This window comes from Nomia melanderi, chromosome 8 (assembly GCF_051020985.1).
Source record: "Nomia melanderi isolate GNS246 chromosome 8, iyNomMela1, whole genome shotgun sequence".
Lineage (NCBI taxonomy): Eukaryota > Metazoa > Arthropoda > Insecta > Hymenoptera > Halictidae > Nomia > Nomia melanderi.
Genome location: NC_135006.1, coordinates 7039988 through 7062566, shown reverse-complemented (window position 1 = coordinate 7062566; position 22579 = coordinate 7039988). Strand labels below are relative to the sequence as shown.

Genomic DNA, 22579 nt, shown 5'->3' with positions numbered 1-22579 from the left:
ATCGTAGCCCTTTAGTTAGTGCTGTAGAAGATAGTTTTTGGATCCTACTTTTTAGAAGAATAGAAACACGAGAATTGTTTAATTATTAGGTTTCATCGTAGCCTAGATTGTAAATGTTTATGTGAATGTATGGATTTGAAAATTTTGTAGGTGAATTAAAAAGAGATAAATTTATATAGTGACTTATTGATGTTGGATAGTAGTTTTTATTGCTGTGTTCCAATAGTGTGATCTGAAAATAAAGTTAACGAAGGTAGAGAATTTTATAGACTAAAATGTACGTAATATGAAGTTTGAGTTGATTAGAATTTTTTGTGGGGTTATGTTAACCTTTTTATATGTGCTATAGAAATTATAAAATGTTATATTCTATTTTATAAGAATTTCTTCTAGATGTAAGATTCACTGTTGTAATCCTTTTATACTTTTTCTATCGACATGTTATACTTTTATTTGCGTTTAAAATACTGATACTTCATTCCTGGGATATTTATTTGCCGGTTGCACAAAAAATGTCTGGACAAATAACACCACTAGAAAATGTATTTATAGACATCCAGGGAACTGTGAGCACAATTGAAACTTAATAACTGTAATAAAATTGCGAATCATCATTCCGAACATCCCTTTAAATCAATACATTCGGTGTTCTGTGTATTTTTATTCTACTCCGTGATATAAAAATAATATGATGCAATTTAAAGGAATATACTGGTGCATCAAAATACCCTTTTGATCACACAGTAACTCTAAGCTTTGTATTTACGGCTGACTCGATACGCGCTTTAGCTTGGAAAACGTTTGTATAAATCCAGCTAATAAAACAGGAAATTCAATTTTTTTATTGCGATACATTTCACTGAAGATTATTGTAGGTTCATCAAATTGATCATTTACCCATAAAAATTTATTTGTTTCATCTTAGAATCAAAAGCAAAAAATCCCAGTATGACAGAGAAATACTTCAATTTAAAATGGATTTGCAACTTCGTTAAAAATGAAAAGACACTTTATTCATTTCTAAACTCAATATAAACCAAATGTTTATTGCAATAAAAGTCGTGCAAGATGTCAAATTCACCCTCATATTTTTCATAAGACATTACGAACTGCAATATTAATGCTAAAATATTAATTTTACTGCACAAAACTTCTACTATTAGCATTTCTTTCAAAAATACGCGGTCGACAATGTGTCAATTGAAAATCTTGAGCGTTTTACGTAACACTTATTCTTCTACAGCAAAGATAAATACATTACTTCAATTACACTATTATTAACTCGCTTACGTTATTAAACATTTCTTCCCGACATCAATCACCTTACATATTACAATTCTTTTCAACCAATTCAAAACTTAAGTCGCTTGAATTTTACAAAAACCCTATCGTTTGTTAACCTATAAAACATTTCGAACTGTATCATACTCAAAACCACATTCAGTATTAAAAATATACCTTCTATCAATTCTGTCAACCACCCTTCTCGCTTTCCATTGCAAATGTTATAATAAATCGCTACAAACTATTCTACATTTCAAAAGAGAAAAACCAAAGAATTACTCGTGGGGTTAATCGAAGTTCCAACTGGAATTGGAAAAAAGAGAATGCGTTCTTCAGTTCCGCCGGAAATAGCCGCCGCGAGGCGAATGCGTGCGGAACACTATGATTCGAAGCGGACCGGTCTGAAACATTAGCCGATCGGCGGGAGGAGAGTAAACACGAAGAACGCGGCTCGCAAATTGCGAAGGTAACGACGTGTTCCCGGTCGGCGGCGGGCGTTCCGGGAAGCCGACTTTTCATCGCAAATAATGCTTTTCCGCGTGAGGAGGCTGGACGCATCGATATTCGCGGCCGCTCTCTTGCGAGCGCTCCTCCACATCCCCGCTGCTCCCGGCGGTAGAATAGTCACGGCAGTCACGCAACGTTTCGAGCTTTACACGCTCGGTTAAACCGGGCCCCATTCGCGCGACGTGTCAACGACAAATCCACGCGGTCATTCCTTCTCCAACCCTCCCTCCCACCGATTCCCGCTATATTCTGCCCCCCTCCCCCAAACGTTCCCGTGCACCGCGGGTCACTACTACGCGCGACTGGACGGAATTGAAATTCTTTTCTTTTGGGAACGGAACTTCGTGGTGAAGCTTTGTAGAAGAGTTGTTTCAGTCTTGTAATTTGTAATTGATTTGAGGTAGTGTGTGATTTTAATAAAATATAGAATGGATTATTGGATTATCGTTAATTTTATTACAATAAAATGTGGTATCTGTTGAAAGGGACGTTTGAATATTTTATTGTAAAGCTAATTATTGATTGAGTATTGTTATATAGTAATAATATAATATTGATTTAGTTTCACCATTAAAAAATAATATCAGTCCAATACACGACGACAGAAATTAGTACTTCAAGTTGATCCACCAGGTGATTTCCATCACTCCAAAAATCAATAATCACAAAATTACACTAACATCCCCAATTGGCTCATTAACCGAGGTTTGGATTATACTTATAACTCAAGGAACATTACCGAGCTACTAGTTCAAGGACAGAGTAACGAAACAGGGCACGAATTCCACCGCGTTGATTATTTCTATCCTCCGTGGACGGAAACCACCCCTGAAAGCCCCGTAGAATCCATTCGTTCACGAATTCCTGGCCAATTACGGTTCCAGGGTCTACGACGCCACCGCAGTTCGTCTTTGAGCGGTAACGACGATTCCAGCGATTTCTTCGTCCCCCACCTCCATCCTGCCCCCGACCGCTGAACATCCCATCCGTTCGAACCCCCGTCGCCCCCGCGCTACTCTATCGGCAAAGATCTCATACATATTAATGGCGATCCGATCGATTTCAAGCTGCGCTCGCTTCTTGCTCTGTTTAGGGACACCGACGTTTCGGCACATAAGCCCTTCCCGCCGCCCACAATGGTTATTATGCCATTAACGTAATGAAGTTAGGCGGCGGTAAAGGTTCCGGTGGTTGGGCACCGCGCCGCGCCGCGCCGGGTCATTCGAGATACGAAGAACGTGATAAAATAGAGGCAACCTGGCGGGTACTCTGACAGCGGATTTCGCATATGTTTGTTGGCTAATTGTTCATCGTGCGTGGCACGTGAGCCGAATTTATAAACAAGGAATATTGGTTATACCGATCGTTTAATCCTGGTTTAACACGTTGACCGTCATGAAAATTTTGAGCGTTTCGTATAATGCTACTTACTTTTTCCCAACAAAGGCAAATGCTATTGGAATGAATTATTAACCCTTTGCCATACAACATCGTGGCAGACTCGTGACGGAGATTTCTAATATGGTTTCACAAGTATAAGTCTCATTCAGTTCTTTTGAGTTCAAATGAAACATTGTTTTTCTTGTTAGCGATCTGTATGGTGTAGAGTACATCTAGATATAGAAAGAGTTCGGAATTTTTTGTTTGATTAATGTATTATTGACGATGAATAGCTCTAACAAGTGAAATTAAATCGTAGGATAAGAAGTTAACACTACACGTACCGGCACTTTGTATGTACCAATTTCTACTGTGACCAAATAATATAGTCACAAAATAAAAGTAAACAAGTTAGACAGTAAATTTTTCTTAGTGGAATTAAAAATAAAGGATAAGATGAAAATTGAAAAACAGATTAATTCCATAATATAGGAATTGATATAAAGTTGAATAAACGAAAGAAAATGTAGAATTTTAAATCATATTTTGAAACCGGTCATTCGATCAGTTACGGTAAGTTCAGTGTTAATGATTTCATATCATAACTCCTAAGTTACACCATTATTTAGTTACGTATATGACTATGTAAACATTTTTATTTAACATCATAATTATTACATTTAACACAATGTTGTTTGTTTATTGTATTACATTTCATGTATTAACAATGAAGTCATATATGCCATACAACACCTGATTTATAATTTTGAAATATTACAATTTGATATAATGGAAATTACAAATCAATAGTTTTAACTTTTCTGATTAAAATATTTTATAATTATTCCATTGACTACACGATTGTTTACTGTTATAAATAGAATTAATACGGAATGCTCAGGCATAATGATCAGTCACAGACATGCTACTAAAAATTCCAAACATAATTTTTACTTTTATAAACAAACAATAACTCATACGAAAACCATCCCGAATTCTTCCACATAAAAGATTGCCTAAAATATTATACAATTCATAAACTCTGATCAGTCTTTTCAATACTGAAGATTAAAAATAACAACCGAAGAGCAAAGACAATTAAACAAACCTTAGCAAAGTATTCTACAATATGAAACCTACAAATTTGTAAACCATACTGTTCGAAATAGAGGATTATTTAAAACCATTACTTTCCTATAACTATAAATCATACAACTCTTAGAAAAAAGACTTAATTAGAACTAGCATCTTCCTTTAATACGCCACTTCACTTAACAGTACCACCAACTAATTCCGTGCGAGTCAGTCTCAAACCCCGAAAAACAAGAAAGATACAGGAATACACAGTCTGCACATTTCGCCGTGAGTCATAAAGCGCATTCTGCATCCCGCCTTAAAACGGAATGAGGTAATAAAATTATTTCAGGGCAAGTGTCTATACGACGATTCCTATTTTCACAGAAGGGACCGAGTATCTGATGATTTACGGATGGCAGTATAATTACGAGTCCCGTAGACGTGACGTGGCTCGCAAATTATCGTGACACGCGTTTATCACGGCGCTTCGGGTCCAAGTTGCGGAAATCGTAAACGGCCTGGTTTAGAAGGCGGAATAACGGATTAATTGCCGGAGCTGTCTAAAAGGGCGGCTAATGCAAATTGGCAAATTATTGCTGCGAAAAGAGCGGCCGCGCGAATTAGGCCGAGTAAACGCGGCTCCCTCCATCATTCAAGCGAACGCGAACGCGGTCGGCGGGTACTTCAACGGGTTACCACTGATCAATTGTAACGATATAATATATTATTGGACGCTGTGTACTGTCTGATTAAAACGCTTATGCGGACGACGCGTAGTACTACGACCGACAGATACAGCTTCGCCGCGGCACAATGTTCACCCGGTATTAACACTAAAATTACCAGACGGATCGAAATAACCCATTCTCGATTTCTTCTTTTTGCAATTGTCGAAAAGATAACAGATGTTTCTCGGAGAAATGATTAAAGGATTTGAATTAGTTATACGCAAACTGAATTGTAAATCAATTAAAGTCTCAACAGATGCTTTCTTGGAGTTTCTATAAAGGAATTTCAAAAACTCAGTTTAATTGCTCGGTAGATTTAGTGTTAAGTAATGGCCGGAAACACGTGCACTTCTTACGCGGCAATATTTGGGACACCGTTTTGGCTCGGGTTGTCTGAAGTTAGCATGTTGTAGCAAAATATTCACGTTATTTGTGGTCGATATTTTTCTTGAGGATGATAAACGCAGAATTTCCCTGTAACGTCGCGCTTGAACTCCCTAAGTATCTCATTTCTATCTATAGTGCATTGTTGTTACGTATAGCTAGGTAGTTCTTTTCATTTCTGATTTTATAGAATTTTGAAAGTTATCGCTGTTTTGGAAGTGCTTTTAAATGTGTAACATTTTATAAAAAATGAAGATTTCATGTGTTTTTCACAGAATATTGTAAACATAATAAATTCATGAAAGCTATTATATATCCAGCGTGGCTATGACACTGTAAATCTTTTTAATTATACTATATTTTTGAAAATACTGTAATCTGTAAACTGTGTTAGCAATTGCACATTTTCTGTTACAAATATTTGAATTATTTCAATATATTCTGATAATCGGTACAACTAAGCGATTCGTTGGAAAATGTCGAAAAGGAATATTTAGAAATTTGTACTCACCTGTACGTGACTCCAGACTTTGGGCTTCGGGCTGGACCTGGCGTTGTTGGTCGCGTTCGAACTTCCAGAATTGCTCGAGACGCTGCTGGACGAGATTGTAGGCTTGACGGACGGTTTTTGCGGTTTCTGAATTTGCGCGGTGACTGTAGCTGACGTGGTGGTACGTTGCTGCTGCTGCTGCTGCTGTTGCGCGGTTGTTTGCTGTTGTTGTTGCTGCTGCTGTTGTTGGGTCTGCTGCATGATCTGTTGAATAAGCTCCAATTGTTGTTTCGTGAGGCCATCGTTACTAGCTCCAGGAGATGTAGCACTCTGGAAAGTTCAATGGAAAGTAGAATGATTAATAAGAGTCTCTGATATTATGAGTGTATGAATATACTAATTAATTAATATAGTAAATATGACAATAATCATATTGATACTATGACAGTCAAACATGTTCCCAAAATATGTGAAACAACATACATAGACTATGAATATTAATAAACTCGTAACCTGCTTACAGAAATATCGAAATTTTACATTTATATTTTAAATGAGAGTTCGTACAATAAACTTTAATGAATAATCCAACGTAAAATAGAATATATGTGAAATAAAAAATATTGTCCATAATGTTTCATTAGACCGTTTCTCTTTATTGCGTTAAAAAAACGGATGGTTCCGGTATTAGGTATTTATAATTGCGAGCATTCCTTTCGGGATTTAATATTTATTCCCGGCGATATCAAAAATGAATACGGCGCTGATAATATCCTCCATCCCTATCTACCGCTCCGAATCATTATTATCAAATGAAAGCCTCTAATGGTGAAAAAAACCGGGGGAAATGAACTTCACAAGGGCGTTTAGACGCGTTATCATTCAGAATTCTAAACAAAACATAGACTGCATTCAGCTTTCCTTTTTCACGAAAATTCCATTCGCTTTCACGTTATCGTCCGTTGAAATATTTGTGAAAAGATCGAGCTATAAAATTTGAGCATGTGTTAATCTCCCGTCGGTGCTGCGCGGCACGTCACACGCGCAAAAACGCGGACAATAAAAGTTATACCGGGGTATGCGATTTCGAAGCGCACACCTGCCCTGCTGGTTCCTATCCGAACCGCGTTTCACCTATTTCGCGCAATTTCTATCCAGGGTTATTACCAATTTATTCAACGAACCAGTGATAATTTAGCAGAAAAAAGCACTCGAACAAGATACAACACACTGCAGAAGCATCTGAGTTGTTTTAACCATTTGTAGATTATTGGTACACATGGTATATTAATATTTTCAACTGTTCATATTTGGTCATTTTTCTTTTTCATTATGAGCAATGGTAATTTGCTATTATTATAACACTCAGCAATTTTGATGGCGTAGCACAGGGCGTTGGTGGGATTCAGAGTGTGCCCAGTGATGTCTGGCCCAGGTAGTTCGTGGGTGTAGCTTTTAGTTTTATACTGAGAAATTTTGGATCATTTTTTCAGTAAAAAAGGACCACATTGTAATTCAAAGATCTAAGAGTAAATATTTACAAATATTAGTTAAAGGACATAGAATTATTAATTCTGTATCTGAAAAATCAAAACAAGATAATTAAAAACCATTGTTTGAAGATAGAAAATATAGGAAATGGTGATTACTCTTTTTTTATTAATTAATTACTAATGTTTAATGGAAAAATGGTACAGTATGAATAAACGTTTAATAATCTCATTCTCATTTCCAACTAAATATAAAGCTACCGTGTACTTTCTTTATATCCCTTTCCCCAGTTCCAATATAAAAGAATAATTGACACAGTTGAGATACCTTTTCCTTTGAAGAAGAAAGCATCGAAATCAAATTCAAATGCACTCGAATTTCGAATATTCCGAAAACCGTCACAAACGGAACAGCAGGCCGAATTTTCAACGCTGCCGAGCCACGAGTGTAATATAAAAGAATCTCGGGCGTGCCGCGCTATTGACGGCACCCATGTAAAACATTTTATAAAAGGAATATCCGAGACGATCAATTTAGGCAGGGACGTTCGGTGTATAAAACAAAAGTGGAAGACAGGAGAAGGATAATAAAATAGAACAATATAGTCCAGCAGTGAAACGAAAAAAAAGGGAAGAATAAAAGGGAAAGAGGAAAACGTGCGCGCGCGCAAAAGCGTGTACACGGAATAATGGCGGACGCGAGCAATGGTTGTCCCGTCCGATCGTTTTTCAACGACACTATAGAAAAAAAACGTAGACGCCTATATGCTTTTTCCCAGCTTCGGGGAAACGGCGAATGCGAGTCATAACAAAGGGACAGAACGCGGGCCGGATTTCACGATTTTTAATTAAGAGACGCTCCCATTGGATTACCACGGACACGCCCGCTCTGCCATTCACGTCATCGCATCCCGACTGTTTCTGGACGCGAGCTTCCCGAATTATTCGGGTGTGATAGCCAAAACGGCGACCATTCAATGCCTGCGCATCCTGCCGTCGATACCGGCGCTTTCGTTATTATGAATGACAGCGGGACGAAAAAAATCGCCGGGCAATTTGTTGAATGGAAGGATAATGTAAATGTATACGTCGGGACGTACGTGTAAAAATAAGTATTAGCTTTTACTAGAGATTTTTTAAGTAAATGTAAGATTCCATATGCATATATAATAGGTGAAGTATTTACTGGGAACAGTATTTAGTGAATTTTTCGGTAAATATTTAGAATTCGTATGCATAACGGGTAGCGGTTAGTAAAAATATTAAGTTCATACCCATTATTGTAATTCTGAGTGTATTATTTGCTTTTCTTAATTTCTGGTAATTTTTTGTAGTATTTACTTCAGATTTTTCAGAATTTACTATTTAACCAGTTAACTGCGTTTAATGACTATACACGTCATTTTAAAGCTTGAAATGATGCTAATTCTTTTAACGATGAATTCTTTATTTTTTCAGATAAGCATGTAATTGTTATTCGTTTTGCTTTGGTTTTCCATTAAAATATGCCCTAGATGCATTCGTCCTGCGTTTGACAAGTACGCATTAGGTAGACGAGTACATTTTTTTATTTTATTGTACGCAAAAGGAGAGATGTTTCAAACTAAAATCCATAGTCAACGGATTAATACTAGCGAAGGATTGTGCACAAGAAATCTAACTTACAGGCTGTTTACCTTCATTTATACATACGATCCAGTGGTCTACAAAAGTACTTAAAATCGATATGTTTGTAATATAAATAGATATCTCAAACGTATGTTATTCGATTGAAATAGAATGTATGCACATTGTATCTACTATTCGATGCCTACAACCCTTTCATTATAAATACTTCTGTAGATCAGTATATTTATTTTATTTTCATTTCTTCGTAATACATTTCCGATTTATGATACTGTATGTTCGTCAAGATTATGTTGCTAAAATATTGGTGAAAGATATTATATATCCAAGCGGATATTGTTTTCTATCTAGACGACGGATAATGCGATACCTTTGTCCTTTACAAGGAGGTTATAGAAAGTATAAACAGAAATGTAGGTATATACAAAAGAATATTAAATTCACGTTCAACTTAATTGAAGTTTCTATTTCACTGAAGTTTACTTAGTAACATTTATCATTAGATCGATAAAGATTCAAAGTCTAATAATTACCAGTGAAAACTCAAGCGTCAGAAAATAAAAATTGAAAAGTTACCATTACTCGAACAGTGTTTTAGTTTTACAGATTACGCTAAATGCTTTGTCGTTAACATGTAATTGCAATTCAAATAAGAATGTCGGTCTGCGTGAAACTCGCGGCCACGTTCAACACGGTGACTCTATTTACAAAAACCAATTGATCGATACCGAAAACGGGAGACAAAAAAAATATCAATCCAGCTGACACGAAATAATTACACCGCGGAGCCAGCCGCTAATCACTTTTACGCGGGTGCAACGAGTGCGCATACGAAACGGCTGCATCCGGGGGGGATTGCAGCGCACGACACGAATTGAACCGTCGATTAAAATTGGATTTGTTAATTAGTGCTGGGAATGTGGCGGTGGTCGTTCCCGATCCGACTCATACCTTATTAAACGTTCATTTCGTAATTCCCACGCTGCCATTTGTCATTGCTGTAATCAGTAGCCAGTTGTTTTCTGGCCGCGAGGCCGAGGAACACGCGTAAATACCACGTTTTTCCCATCTGCCGACGAAACCGAGGCAGAACGTGAATGTTCAAGCGAATGCAGGCGAAAGCATAAAATATGTATAACGCTGTAAAATTCACGCAGAATTTTTAATATTTTCGTTACATCATTTTGCTTACGATAGTACGGTGCAGTAAATAAGCGATTATATTATTTTGAGACTGAAACGATCGAACTCTGGTTTTGAATGTTTTGCGAAAATTATGGTTTCAACAATATTGGAGAAAATTAGATGAAGTGTTTATATTTATGCGAATACGTACGTAGAAATGTACAATAATTTCTCAGAATGGCTGAATTATAACGATAAAATTAAGAGATAATAAAAGTTTGAATCGAAGAGAATTAATTATCATGTTTACTTTTTAAACCACAGTTTGTAGTTTCTTATAAAACTCTTATTTTATTTTCGAAATAAAGGAACATATAAATACTTTGTACACCACGAAATATTTCAATATCGTAGCATTAGTCATTTTAATAATCGCAACATATTGCACACGCCTTGTCCACAACGATCAATTCTAATCATTCTTCGAGACCCCCCGGGAATCGGAGAGCCTATGTGGCTGACTAATGCGTCAGGGTAAATATCGAGTAATTATAATTAAATATTTATGAGGGAACGGTGAGCCGAGCTCGGTCGGTTCATTCTATGAAGAATTAAACGCACAAAATTGCATTCGTGCGCGGCGTATGATGTTTGTCTTCTAAATATGCCTGTGTTTTCGATCTCCTTAATTTTGTACGTGGAATAGAATGGATGGAATGCTTGTGTATTATTAATTCTGAGTGACGTAGAAACGGTACATAACGTATATATTATGTACGTGTACATACGAATTGTTCCATGCAGGTCGAAAGAAACGAAAAATTTACGAACGTATAAAATTTGAAATAAGACTTCGAATTTCTGTGCTTCGATGGCCATTGACTGTATAAAATTACGCTTGCATTGTTTAATATTCAGTTCAATGAAAGAATTAAACCATTCAAAGCTGAAAGCAATGTTACACGTAAATATTCAATAACTGTAAATGTTTGAAGATTTGTCAATGGGAAAATATAATGGTATTATCATTTTAATTGATACAGATTGTACTTTTGCTTTGTAAATACATTATGTGTTCTAGAAATGTATTTGCACTTTGTAGCTCCTTAATAAAGGCATAACTCGATTATCTGTATCTGGAACACGGTGATTTCAAACAGAAACTAATATGATTTATTGACGTTAATTAATTTCCAATATAATCAAGCCATATTGAAGTTAGTGAAATTACATTGTGTAGTTCTTAGAAGAAAATTGTTAAATATTAAAATTTAAAATTTATTGTTTTTCTGTACGTGCGAGTTTAAATATTTGGATAATAAATGTGGTAAACATATCGTTTTACATAACAGAGTAAGTCATATATACTTGAAGTGGTAAAGAATAAACTCGGAAATGTTTGAATGAATCTCGAGCGTATATATGTAGAAGAAACACGTACGAATTTGATGGAGTCGATTTATCAATCTACATTTACTAAACATGTTTGGTTCAGTTTAATTAGTATTTGTTCTGTATAACAATGAGCTGCAGTACGTAAATTGGATCGGAATTAATACAACACAAAACAGAAATTACTTAAATATTTGTACACGAGAACCTGCTTCTCGTACCTGCTAAGTTTATTAAATTAATACGCCATAATAACAACTCCGAACTACTTGCTAGCCACGTTTATTTAATTCTACGAGAATGTCAATTCCTCGAATTAATTTTATTACAAGGATACAATAATACATTATATTCCTTTTGTATAGTTTTTACCGTAATCTGCATCTATTAAGTACATTTCTCTTTCATGCACCATTAAAAAATTCGCATTTACAGCGTATATAATATATGCTATGAAGTCTACAGTAATTTAATCAAATTGTACTGAATATGCGGAAATTGTAAGGAACATGACAAATATATTAGCACATACGAACTTTACTTCTTCTCGTTACTAAATTCGATTTGAACCTGACACGAACATTTGCGGCGCTCCGGCTATTCTTAATCATAACAAAATGGCTGCAGGTACGACCCTCGAGGAGAATGCATTTGTTACCCACGAGCTCGCGAATGTTCGTTCTTCGAAACGTCTCCCAAAGTTCGGTGTTATCTTTCGTTGAACGAACGAGCTTCCCTGACAAATCGTTGGAAACGACGAACAGCACCAGAACTCACTTTTACTCTTCCGCAATTTCTTTGCCTCGAAACGTGAGAATGTAAAAATGCTTCACAATATTTTAACCACACTACCAGAATGTGATCAATTTTATAAATAACATTCAACTTGGCGTCTCTTATTTTTTAAGAAAATTTGATAACGATTTCCAGGTTACTGGATTCAAGTATAATAAATTATATATTAGTCACTCTACTTGACAATTATTTAAAATTTTTCAGTATATTTATTAACTTATAATGTTTTTTTCTTGAGAAAATACATACTTTCTTTTATTTTGGTATCACTACATTGTCTTACATTAGAGATTGCAAAAATTACAAACATATGTGTATAATATATAGACGTTTATAATCAATAAAAAGGATTTTTGATTTCATAATGATATTAACCTTTTGCACTCGAAGAGTTTTGTATCGTATTTAAAATATCTCTATAGAATCTGGTCCAATCGAGTGTAAAGAGTTATAATATTTCCAACATTAAACGATGTTAAACACTTTTCTCATTCTTATAATTATCATTATTAACGCCACCTATTGCCATATCATCTTTCGCTTAAGAGTTTTCAATGGCCCACCTAATACAGTCGCGATTTTAAAATCCATCCCGCTCACGCGAGAATTGCATTATTTTTCTAGTTCGTTCTATCCATCTGTCATGTCGGTACCACGATCGTTCACCATCTGCCTTTCTCAAAGCGACCCACTTTTCCTGGCAGCGCCTGCCCTTCGAGTTTATGGAATTCCTACGTCTTTGTCCTATTCTTTGTACACGCGAAATAAAGCTACTCAAAGATAATTCTTTGAACGGAAGCATTTTAAACAGAAGAACATAATAGCCAATATTTAGCTGCCTATAATTTCGCATTTCTTTCTAACATCAGTTCCTTCTTATTTCAAAATTGTATTACAATAATTCTATAAAGTATTCATGAATCAATACTCGAAAATATATTCCGTTTCCTCTATTTGTAGAACACGTTGATTCAACTTGTCAGAAAAATAACTAGAATCTTCGAAACATAATTGATCACTTTATGTAAAAATATAAAGAATCGGGTCAGAAGTGACTCGTCAGCGACTGTCTAACGGTTAAAAAGGAAAATTAAAAGCTGTATGTGCAATTATTGTGAAACAGATTTTCCTACTCTGCTATAATTAAAGCAATGATTATTTTACAGCAAGTAATATTACAACATCAACTTCTTTTTCTTTGGGGATTAAACTTCTATTAACTAAAGCAAAACGAAGAAGAATTCTGTACACGTTTATCTGAAAAACTGAATCATTGATTGCTGAAATAATTAGTATCATTTTGTGATTTAAGATGACGTGTATACTTGTCGAACACAGTTAACTGGTTAATGATCCAAAGAACATCAAATTTCTCAGTTACACATAAAGTTTCTAAGAAACCTTGTCAAAGAAATCCAAATGTTTTCCTTTACAGCCAGATCCTCAACAATACTCGAAACAAGACCATGAATAAATAATGAACAGATCAAAACACCAAGAATGATGGAGATGCAGTAAGAGAACAGAGACGCAATATTCTAGATCGCATGTAAAGTTCGACACGGGCACAGCAATAGTAGCAGCAGTAGCAGCAGCAACAGTAGCCGGGACGATCGAAGGGCTTCCCTGAGACGGGAAATGAAAGTTTGAAAATGTATTTCAACGTGAGTGACACGTATGTTATTGTCGGGAGACCGGGGAACGAGCATCCGGCGTGCAGGTGAACGAGCAAAGAGAACGGAGACGCGTGGACGATCGTTGTACGCGTGCTAGTTGCCTGAAAAATTTTCTGCCGGGTCACCGACAGACATTGACGTGCCTGGTAATAGCGTTGTCGGGACTGAAAAATGAAATTCTGTGCGATCCGCATAAGCTACTCGAGGAACGATGGAAGCAAAATCATTCTAAAGTGATCGACGCGCTGGAAATTTTAACAATATTATAAACCGGCGCACGGGGCGCAGTTTAAATCGCATTGCGCCGAAATTGTGTGCGATGCTTCGAAGTTTTAACTGCTGAGTTTTTGGGGCGAGTATCTAGATTAGATCAGGGTTAAGTCTAAATTAATTGTATCAAGTTTCTCAGTTGAAGTTATGGGTAAATACTTGTACAGGTATTATCGCCTTCTTCGTTTTGAACTTTGGGATAATGTCTATGATCCATGCAAAATAGGAAAGAAAAAGGAAAGTTTAAAATAAATGTTATATCTTAGACTAATGACTATTTAAATTAAAAAAAAGAAACAAATACGTTGAAGGTGAAGATATTTAAAGCCTATGAACATTTTTACAATACCTTAAATAAACGCAATGCCTTTATGCCTTTATATCTTTATCATCTAAATTTGAATCATTTTACTAATAAAAATACATTTTGATCACCAATCACGTAACACAATGTCTTCAATCAATATTCATTACCACGTCCGAATAGGTACATTTTTGGTCCCAATTTATAATTATTTGTAACCAGACAAACCTAAATATTTTCCAGACAATAGCACTCACATTCCATAATCAATAATAATCGGTCCCATTCCCAGCTTTATTTTTCCCGACGTTCTTGTGAAAACACGTTACTCAAGCGTAACGATGTCGGCTGACAGCTAAAGGAAAGAGGGCAGATGAGGGAAGTTATCCTTAAGCGTGTCGCTTTTCGAGGAAAGGAGGCCCCGCTGTCGTCGAGTCAGCAGAACTTTGGAAATGAAAATTGACGTGTAACAGCGAAAATATGTGGCTAAAGGGAGGGCCCTTAAACACCTGTCTTCACCAAGATAAGACCGCGGGCCACCTAGGGGCGCTCGCGATGCGCTTAAACGAATTAAACTACGCGAGCCGAACTTTTCATTCCTTCAGCTCCCGTCGACGGCTGGTCGGAAGCTAAACTTGTCCGTCGACGTAGCCCGTATTGAAGTTTTTTTTACATCCGTCGGGATAATCTGGCTTAATTAATTTAATTCCGAGAAAAGGCTGTGCTCCCATCCTCCCCTCTGGCCGTCCCGCGCGAAACTATGGCAACCGGTTCGTTAACGAACGTTTTATTGTGCGTGCCTCCGTCTCGGAGCGACGACGAACCCCGCCACCGACGTACTTACAAAGTTCGGCTTCTATACATTTGGAACGAATCATTGGACGATCTGATCAATCGAATCGGCTACTGATATTTACGAATTACACGAAGTTGTTCGTAATTTTTATGGAGAATAGGATTTTTCATTGGTAAGGGAATAATATCTGTTTTCATACATGAATTTCTTCTATTCTCGAATTCCTTTTTCCAAGTTTAGAGGGGAGCTTCACTTTGCCAAATTAAAGGAAGAAAACACTTTGTTGAATGAAATTATAATATTTTTCCGTGTATTATAATGCAAATGACGTATAAGGCAAAATGGGAGGACCTTTTGCCAACCTAGTAATTTTAGTAATATGTAGGTTAAAGTTTTCTCAGTGATCATTTCTGATTTCCTTAATTTTGATAGAGTCAAAAGAAAGCGTAATAATGATTATTTTTGTATTAATTAGTTGAAGTCGATTTTGTTATTGTATTATTTAATATTTCACATTTAATTTGTGTATATATTAGAAATTCGAACGACTGTTAAAAAATTCTTACAATAGTAATATTTGAAATAATTAGGATTTTAGACACATATAATTCTAAAATTTTCCAAATTACCAATTTGAATCGCGATCAAATTCGAGGAGAACGGTTGATTTCGGTAAAATGGAACGTATCGAAGATGGCTGGAGTAAGGCACGGTAAAATGGCGTATTTCTCGTCGAGCATTTAATACCGCAGCTTATCGATTCCGAAAGTACAGCCACGGTCCATCGTTTCGCTACACAAATCGTCGAGTTTCCACGGAAATCGACGAACGGGGCAAGTTCGTTTGTTAGCTCGTTCGTGAAACTTTTCCGGAAGTTCCGGGGATGCGGTCACGGCTACGTTTCCGTCTCCATTCCTCTTTTTCGCCCGAGGCACCGATTCGATGAAGGGACCCGGCAATATTCCGCTCTCCTGTGATGCAGTTAGAAGCCATATTGGCAGAAAGGTTCGATAGGATCGGTTCTCGGAGGAAATGCGCATATTTTCATATTAGAGAATAATTTGGTAGTAGACAATTACGCTGCTCGAAAGAGTTAAGGTATTATCAGTTAACGAAAGAAATATATTGACGTATTCTTTGTAATTATACTATTGTGAATGAGATGAAATCTAGCTTAATAGTTGACTCGAAAATAAACTGTATTCAGCATGATTTTATTTTATTTTTCAAAATTATTGTCTTTAGAAAATATTATTAAATCATTCTGTTAAATTTTTAGTATTGTCTATATATTAAGCTATATCTAAATGTGAAAAAGGGTGTAAATTTGTTACTGCATTTTCCTTAACTTACAGAATGATACAAAGTTTTAATTAAAAAATAAATATTTTATGAAGGACTTACATTTGCAATTCAATGTTAGGTAGGTATTTTATAGTTTAAAAGGGCGTTCGTTTTAAGACTTCTGAATGTCGTGTGACTCACGATTTCAAAGGATATTTGTTCAAGTATCGCGATGTATTTCGCTCTACATTTACAATGCAATAAGATACGATCTGTTCAATCGACTGTTAAGAGGCTAATTGCAATATCGTTAGGGACTTGGTATTCGAGGCTAGCATTAAAGTGGAATTCCGTTCCGATTGGTTACCATATTGAAATGATACGCGTTGCAAGGTTTCGTTATTGATCGTACAACGGAGAAAGTTTGACTGCTTATGAAAAAGTAGTCAGCTTTTTTCTTCCAAACGAATTTAACTTTTCGAAATAAGCGTAATTACAGTTGGAATTTCATTACAACGTTTGTTTCTAACAATTGTTTTCTACAGTGAATACCCAATTTCTTTTTTACCTTGGAAAATTATTAATAGTTAACGTAAATATGTAGCATCCAGTCAAAACGAATCAAAAGACGAAAAATTAAATAACTTTATTTAAATGTTATTTGTTAACGCTAATTATAACTGAATAACAATGGCCACTATTACGTTTCACATTCCTCCACTAATTGCGGTTTTTCTATTAGAGGTAAAATTTTTTTATTACGGTTTAAACAAAATTCTGTACGATGAAATTACAATTACTGGACCGCAACACGGAAATTGAGGTGCATCCACGCCGTAACCAGAAACACGGAAACGGGAATGTTTAACGTGTACGTGGAAACAAAGGGACAACGGGTGAACGGGAGAGAAAAAAGAGTGTTTGAAACTGTTGCAAACAATGAAAAATATATTAAACAGAACTGGTCGTTGTTGTACGAATGCCGCGTGTCCTGGACCGAATGCTCGTCCCTAGCCGACAGGTAAAATTCAAAAGCTTGGAAACCTGATAAGATCTCGACCCGATTACGCTCTATACGCATCGTGTTCTTTTAAGCTTTCACAATAGAAGACTTCTCTTGATCTGGATGCGTGCTCGCTTTTCAATGGGAGATCACTTCTAGTTTCTGTTTTTCAAGCGCCTCAGTACAGACTAGCCAATAAGAAACTTTCTGTACTTTTTCTCTGATATTTCTCTTCTTTGATACACATTCTTTTGGTTATCAAAACACAATATAGTAAAAATTTTAGCTTCTACGGATTTAAATTGCATATTTCTTGTTTTCTGTTTTACACAAATTTGTATTTTTATCGTACATAAAGTTTAGTTTTCCCCATTAAAAGTATGTTGTTTATATGTTTTGATATGAAGTTTTTATTTTTATAGAAAAACGTTGCTACATTGTGCTGTCAATACCGACTATCGGCAAAACAGGTTTCTGATTTTATATTTTAAATCCAAGATGTGGGGTAATGCATTATAATCTTTCATTATTATAAAACCAATTCTACTGTTAACTAATAGATTATAATCTCTTATCTATTTTTTTAAATTAGACAATATTTCTGCATTAATAGCTGCATTTTGCGACCTTCAATTTGAATTTACTTTGTAAAACAGCAATCTTCAGGTACTTAAGGTGTACAGTCAACAATTGTTTTTCATTGTTAATATTATTGGTGTTATTATTATTGTTATCATCTTCACTATCCAAAAGTAAATAGGGAATCATAGTTGTGAATAAACACAAAACAATATATCTAAGAATATTATAGATAATAATCTCAATCGATGATTCATGTAATAAAATTCGAATTTCTGTTTCGATCAAAAAGAAAGTTCGTTTGTTAGCATTTACCCAATATGACGCAAGGAAAGCGTTGAACCGGGGCGGTGCGGCGCCTAGCGAAGACTGATTCCGTCTTCTCGCGGCAAAAGTTATCCATTGAGACCGAAACTGTGAAGCTGTAAAGCAAATTTCGCGGCGTGCCTTCCGTTCCGGCAGGTGGAATTCGAAAGTACGAAAACTCGATAAGGTCCCGACCCGATTACACACCGCATCGCCTGAAACTTTCAGGGTTCGGAGTTTTGGTGGCTCGCTTGTGTTCTCCGGGGACAAAATCTACGGCAGAAAGCTCGCTACCCTCTTTCGATAACCACCCCTTCGCACAGAAAGAATCACGAAACTTGCGACGCGATATTTTCCTTCGCCGCAAGACACCGAAATAAATGATACGATCTTCTGACTAGTAATTTTCGACACCTTGCTTCAGACGGAAAATAAAGAAAACTTGGAGGGGTTAGAGTATTGGTCTAAAGCTTACTGCCAATTTTTGAGTACAATTTGATTACATTAAAAATTTTCGTCTAATTCAAAGGTAATGATTTTAGAAACAATGAAAGACTTAGTTCCTCCATTTTATTTATTCATATTGAATTAACAGTAAAACTTTTGTTGAAGAAATGGATTATTTCATCGTTGTATATAATGTCTATAAATTACATGTGCAACATTTGTTTATAATTTTTTGGAATACACAAAATTGATAGAATTAAACTATCAGATGAAAGTTAATTTAAGTTAATTGTCAAGAATTTCAATTTTTTTTTTTAAAGTTAGTATATATTTATTTGATGAAAATACTATAAATATATATAAAAATCTCACATGAAAATCATGTCACGAGCAATCCAAGATATAAGAAGCACAATATTCACTGCTCAAATTAGTGCATTTATTCATGAGATTCGTGTCTCCATCAATCTACAACGCATCAAAGTCTCTTTATGTCAGGCAGCGCGGTTGAAATTGCGGAATGCACTCAAGACTGTAGACAAAGAGCAACAGTGGCGTACTTCTTTTCTTTGTTTTAAACTAGTAAATACGGACGGGGATCGAACCCATTGGTTGAACGATGGATCAACGACGTCCCATCGTACACGAAGCGAAAACTGGGTTAACCAAACAGAGAACTACTAGACGCGATAAAAGGTAAATCTTATTTCTGAAAGCAAAAATATTATTTTAAGATCCGCACTGAACCGCTATTTTCGGGATCGATATAAGTTTTAGCGCCGGGAAGGCTCTGGCTTGATATGAAATATTTTTCTTCTTACCGGCGAGGTCGATACCTTCAACGTATGTCAGGTTACCCCATACATAATGTTGCTCGTACATTGATTTTTAAATGTAAAACAAATATTCTCGGGGCTGCTGTTAGCGATCATTCTTTTTATGCAAATGAATTTCATTTGTTTGGGATGTTGGTTATTTCAAAGGAAATAAATTATTTAATGCCAGAGAAGGATTCGAATTAATTATAGAATGATGTGATATGTAGCTTCGAAGGAGGCAACATCGGATATTTTTGTAATAAAATTTGCGTGCGGTATTTCTTGAATAATCTCTTCAGTTGGGACGAATATTTTTAATAATCAGGTAACCGGAGCAGAATAAAATTAAAATCCGCATTTAAATGAAGTAACCATATAAAATAATGTAAAATGTAAATAATATAAAATATAATGATTTCACGTTTTTCGCATTCATGTTTGCCATAAATGCATAAAATCTCCACCGCATTAACTTATTTTGCGTCAAAAATGAATTTCTTGGCGCAGTAAATTCTAATTATTAATATACAATCGAACAAGCATCTAAATTACAAGTCGCCGGTCGATTTGGACCTTAAACGGAACTACGAATTTCAGGATTTCTTTCCGAATTCGAGGAAGAGATCCAATGACATTTGCATGCATCAAAATGGAAGGAAGACCATTGATATCTAAATATAATTAGTTTCGACTCGCGGTTGAACAACTATTCCCGCGCAGCTGTCTGTATCTGTACAATTAGGATACCTCATTCGTCCAATTATACTATTCTCTGATGAAATTTGCAAACTACCTAGGAATGGCGACTAGTGTAAATGCTTTTGCTGAACAATTTCAGTTACAGATGGACTGGTGTGCATTCTCCGACGTAAACTTGTTTGGATTAGTTACGATATAAATGTAAGCTTCACTGATTTTCACCAAAATCATATCACAAACATACAACACACAGGAACAAAGAATTTAGAACCGTTCTAAATAAATAGTAACGATTCACTGAAACTATTATCATTTTTACAAAAACATTTCTATGAAACTATACTGCCTTTCATTTATAGAATACTTTCAGTGAATTGCACAGCGAATCTCCATTCTTGGGAACAGGAATTTTTATACCAACATTGTTTTTATTGCATCACAGTTTTCATTGCATTAAATCCGCAGTCAGTATAAATAACCCAGTGAGTGTCCTGTAACCGACGCCGCTACCAAGAAAAAGATGATCAATGTTTTCGTTTGAAATCCGGTTTCCGAGAAAATCCAGTTTGAAAATTCGTGATGCACACGTGGCTAACTTGATTGAATACGGGGCGGTGTAATTGGCGGGAAGCAATTCCGCGCGTGGGAATAAGTAAAAAGTATAATAATAACATTTTTTTCGATCGAAAGCTCGTTTTCGAGGGATTCCGGTTCGAGGACGCGAGCAAATTCAAATGTGACTTCTCGATGAAAAATATGAGGCTCATTTTAATTTTCAATTTCGAGCATGGCGGGAGCACGAACCGAGATCGAACGTGCTTGGCTGGTGACGGTGGAATTTTAAAAAGGCGGAGCCACGTACCTCTTCGCCTTCCCCGCCCTCTTTCTGTTCCGCCAAAACATTGGAATTACATCGAACCTGGCGCGCACCCGTTGCACCGTTCAACTTGCACTTGCAAATTCGCCAGGTTCCCTTTTTTTCTCGTGCCGTGCCACTAGAGAAGGGTGATTTCGTTACTGTGATTTTCACGGATTCATTCTGCGAGCCTCGCGAGGTTACATTTTCCCTGCTCGCGACTTGATTAGCTTCCTCGAAGCATTTCGTTGCAACGGCCCACGTTATTTTCTCTTGGCTTCGAATACTAATTAATGGATGTAATAGAATACCTCAATGCAGCAGTACGTGCACGGTTTCCTTTCTCTCGTAACTAACACGCGAAAATATTGAGAAATTCAATTTGGAAATCTCGTGCGCGGGCGTAATTAAATCGTCCGACGAGCATGGAAATTTAATATTTTTACACCGAAATGACATTAGTCGCGCAGTGCGCACGGTGAAAATTATTTGAAATATCGGTCGTTGGTTAACGATTTGGAAAAAATTTAATGGTCTCTTCTGTATGCTCGTTTTTTCGGTTTGATTTTATCGAGGACAACTGATAATTAATTTTTGTTTATTGGGTATTCTTCGTTGTTATTGAATGTGATAGTAGTAAACTTTGGAATTATTATTTCGTACAATGAAACGCTCCAATATTTGCAATATTCTTTTTTTATATATATTCATATGCCTGTATCTGAAAACTTTTGTCAAATATCTATTAATGTAAAATAACCTAATTTTCTTGCAACAAATAAGATATTAGTCAAGGTTGCATACACCATTTAAAACAAAACATATTCTTGACTACTCGTAATATATTATTCTATAATTATCCTTCACATAACGAATGTCCTTTTACCCCAATAATAATTATATTTACATATTTCCGAATTTATCAATTTTTTCAAATAACTATATATACACTTATACATGCACACAACATTCACAATTAACAATATCCATAAAATTCAATCTAGAATTCTCATCTGAAACCTATAATTGGTAGGTGACGTGATATCTAGAGATGTCTCTTTCTAGTTGAAAGTTTTATAGTTTCGATTAGTTGCGTGTAACCGTATTGACGAATAGCAAATTAGTGATCGAAACTATCAGAAATCGGGAAATAAAACTAACAGAAAACTAGTTGAGAAAAATGAAAATTGATCAATCAAATTTCTCAACCTAGCCATTAAGTAATCTAGCAGTAGGGTAACGACATTTAATATGAAATACCAC

The 22579-nt window shown here is 35.9% G+C and overlaps 1 protein-coding gene across 15 annotated transcripts in view; it reads right to left on the bottom strand.

The window, feature by feature from the left end:
• Positions 1-22579, bottom strand: part of LOC116426634 (uncharacterized) — a 651129-nt gene that overhangs the window by 95509 nt on the left and 533041 nt on the right. For all 15 annotated transcript variants that reach the window (XM_076369924.1, XM_076369923.1, XM_031975851.2 and 12 more), the window contains one exon: positions 5872-6180. In XM_076369924.1, coding sequence (XP_076226039.1) covers positions 5872-6180 — 309 coding nt within the window. The remainder of the gene's footprint in view (positions 1-5871; positions 6181-22579) is intronic.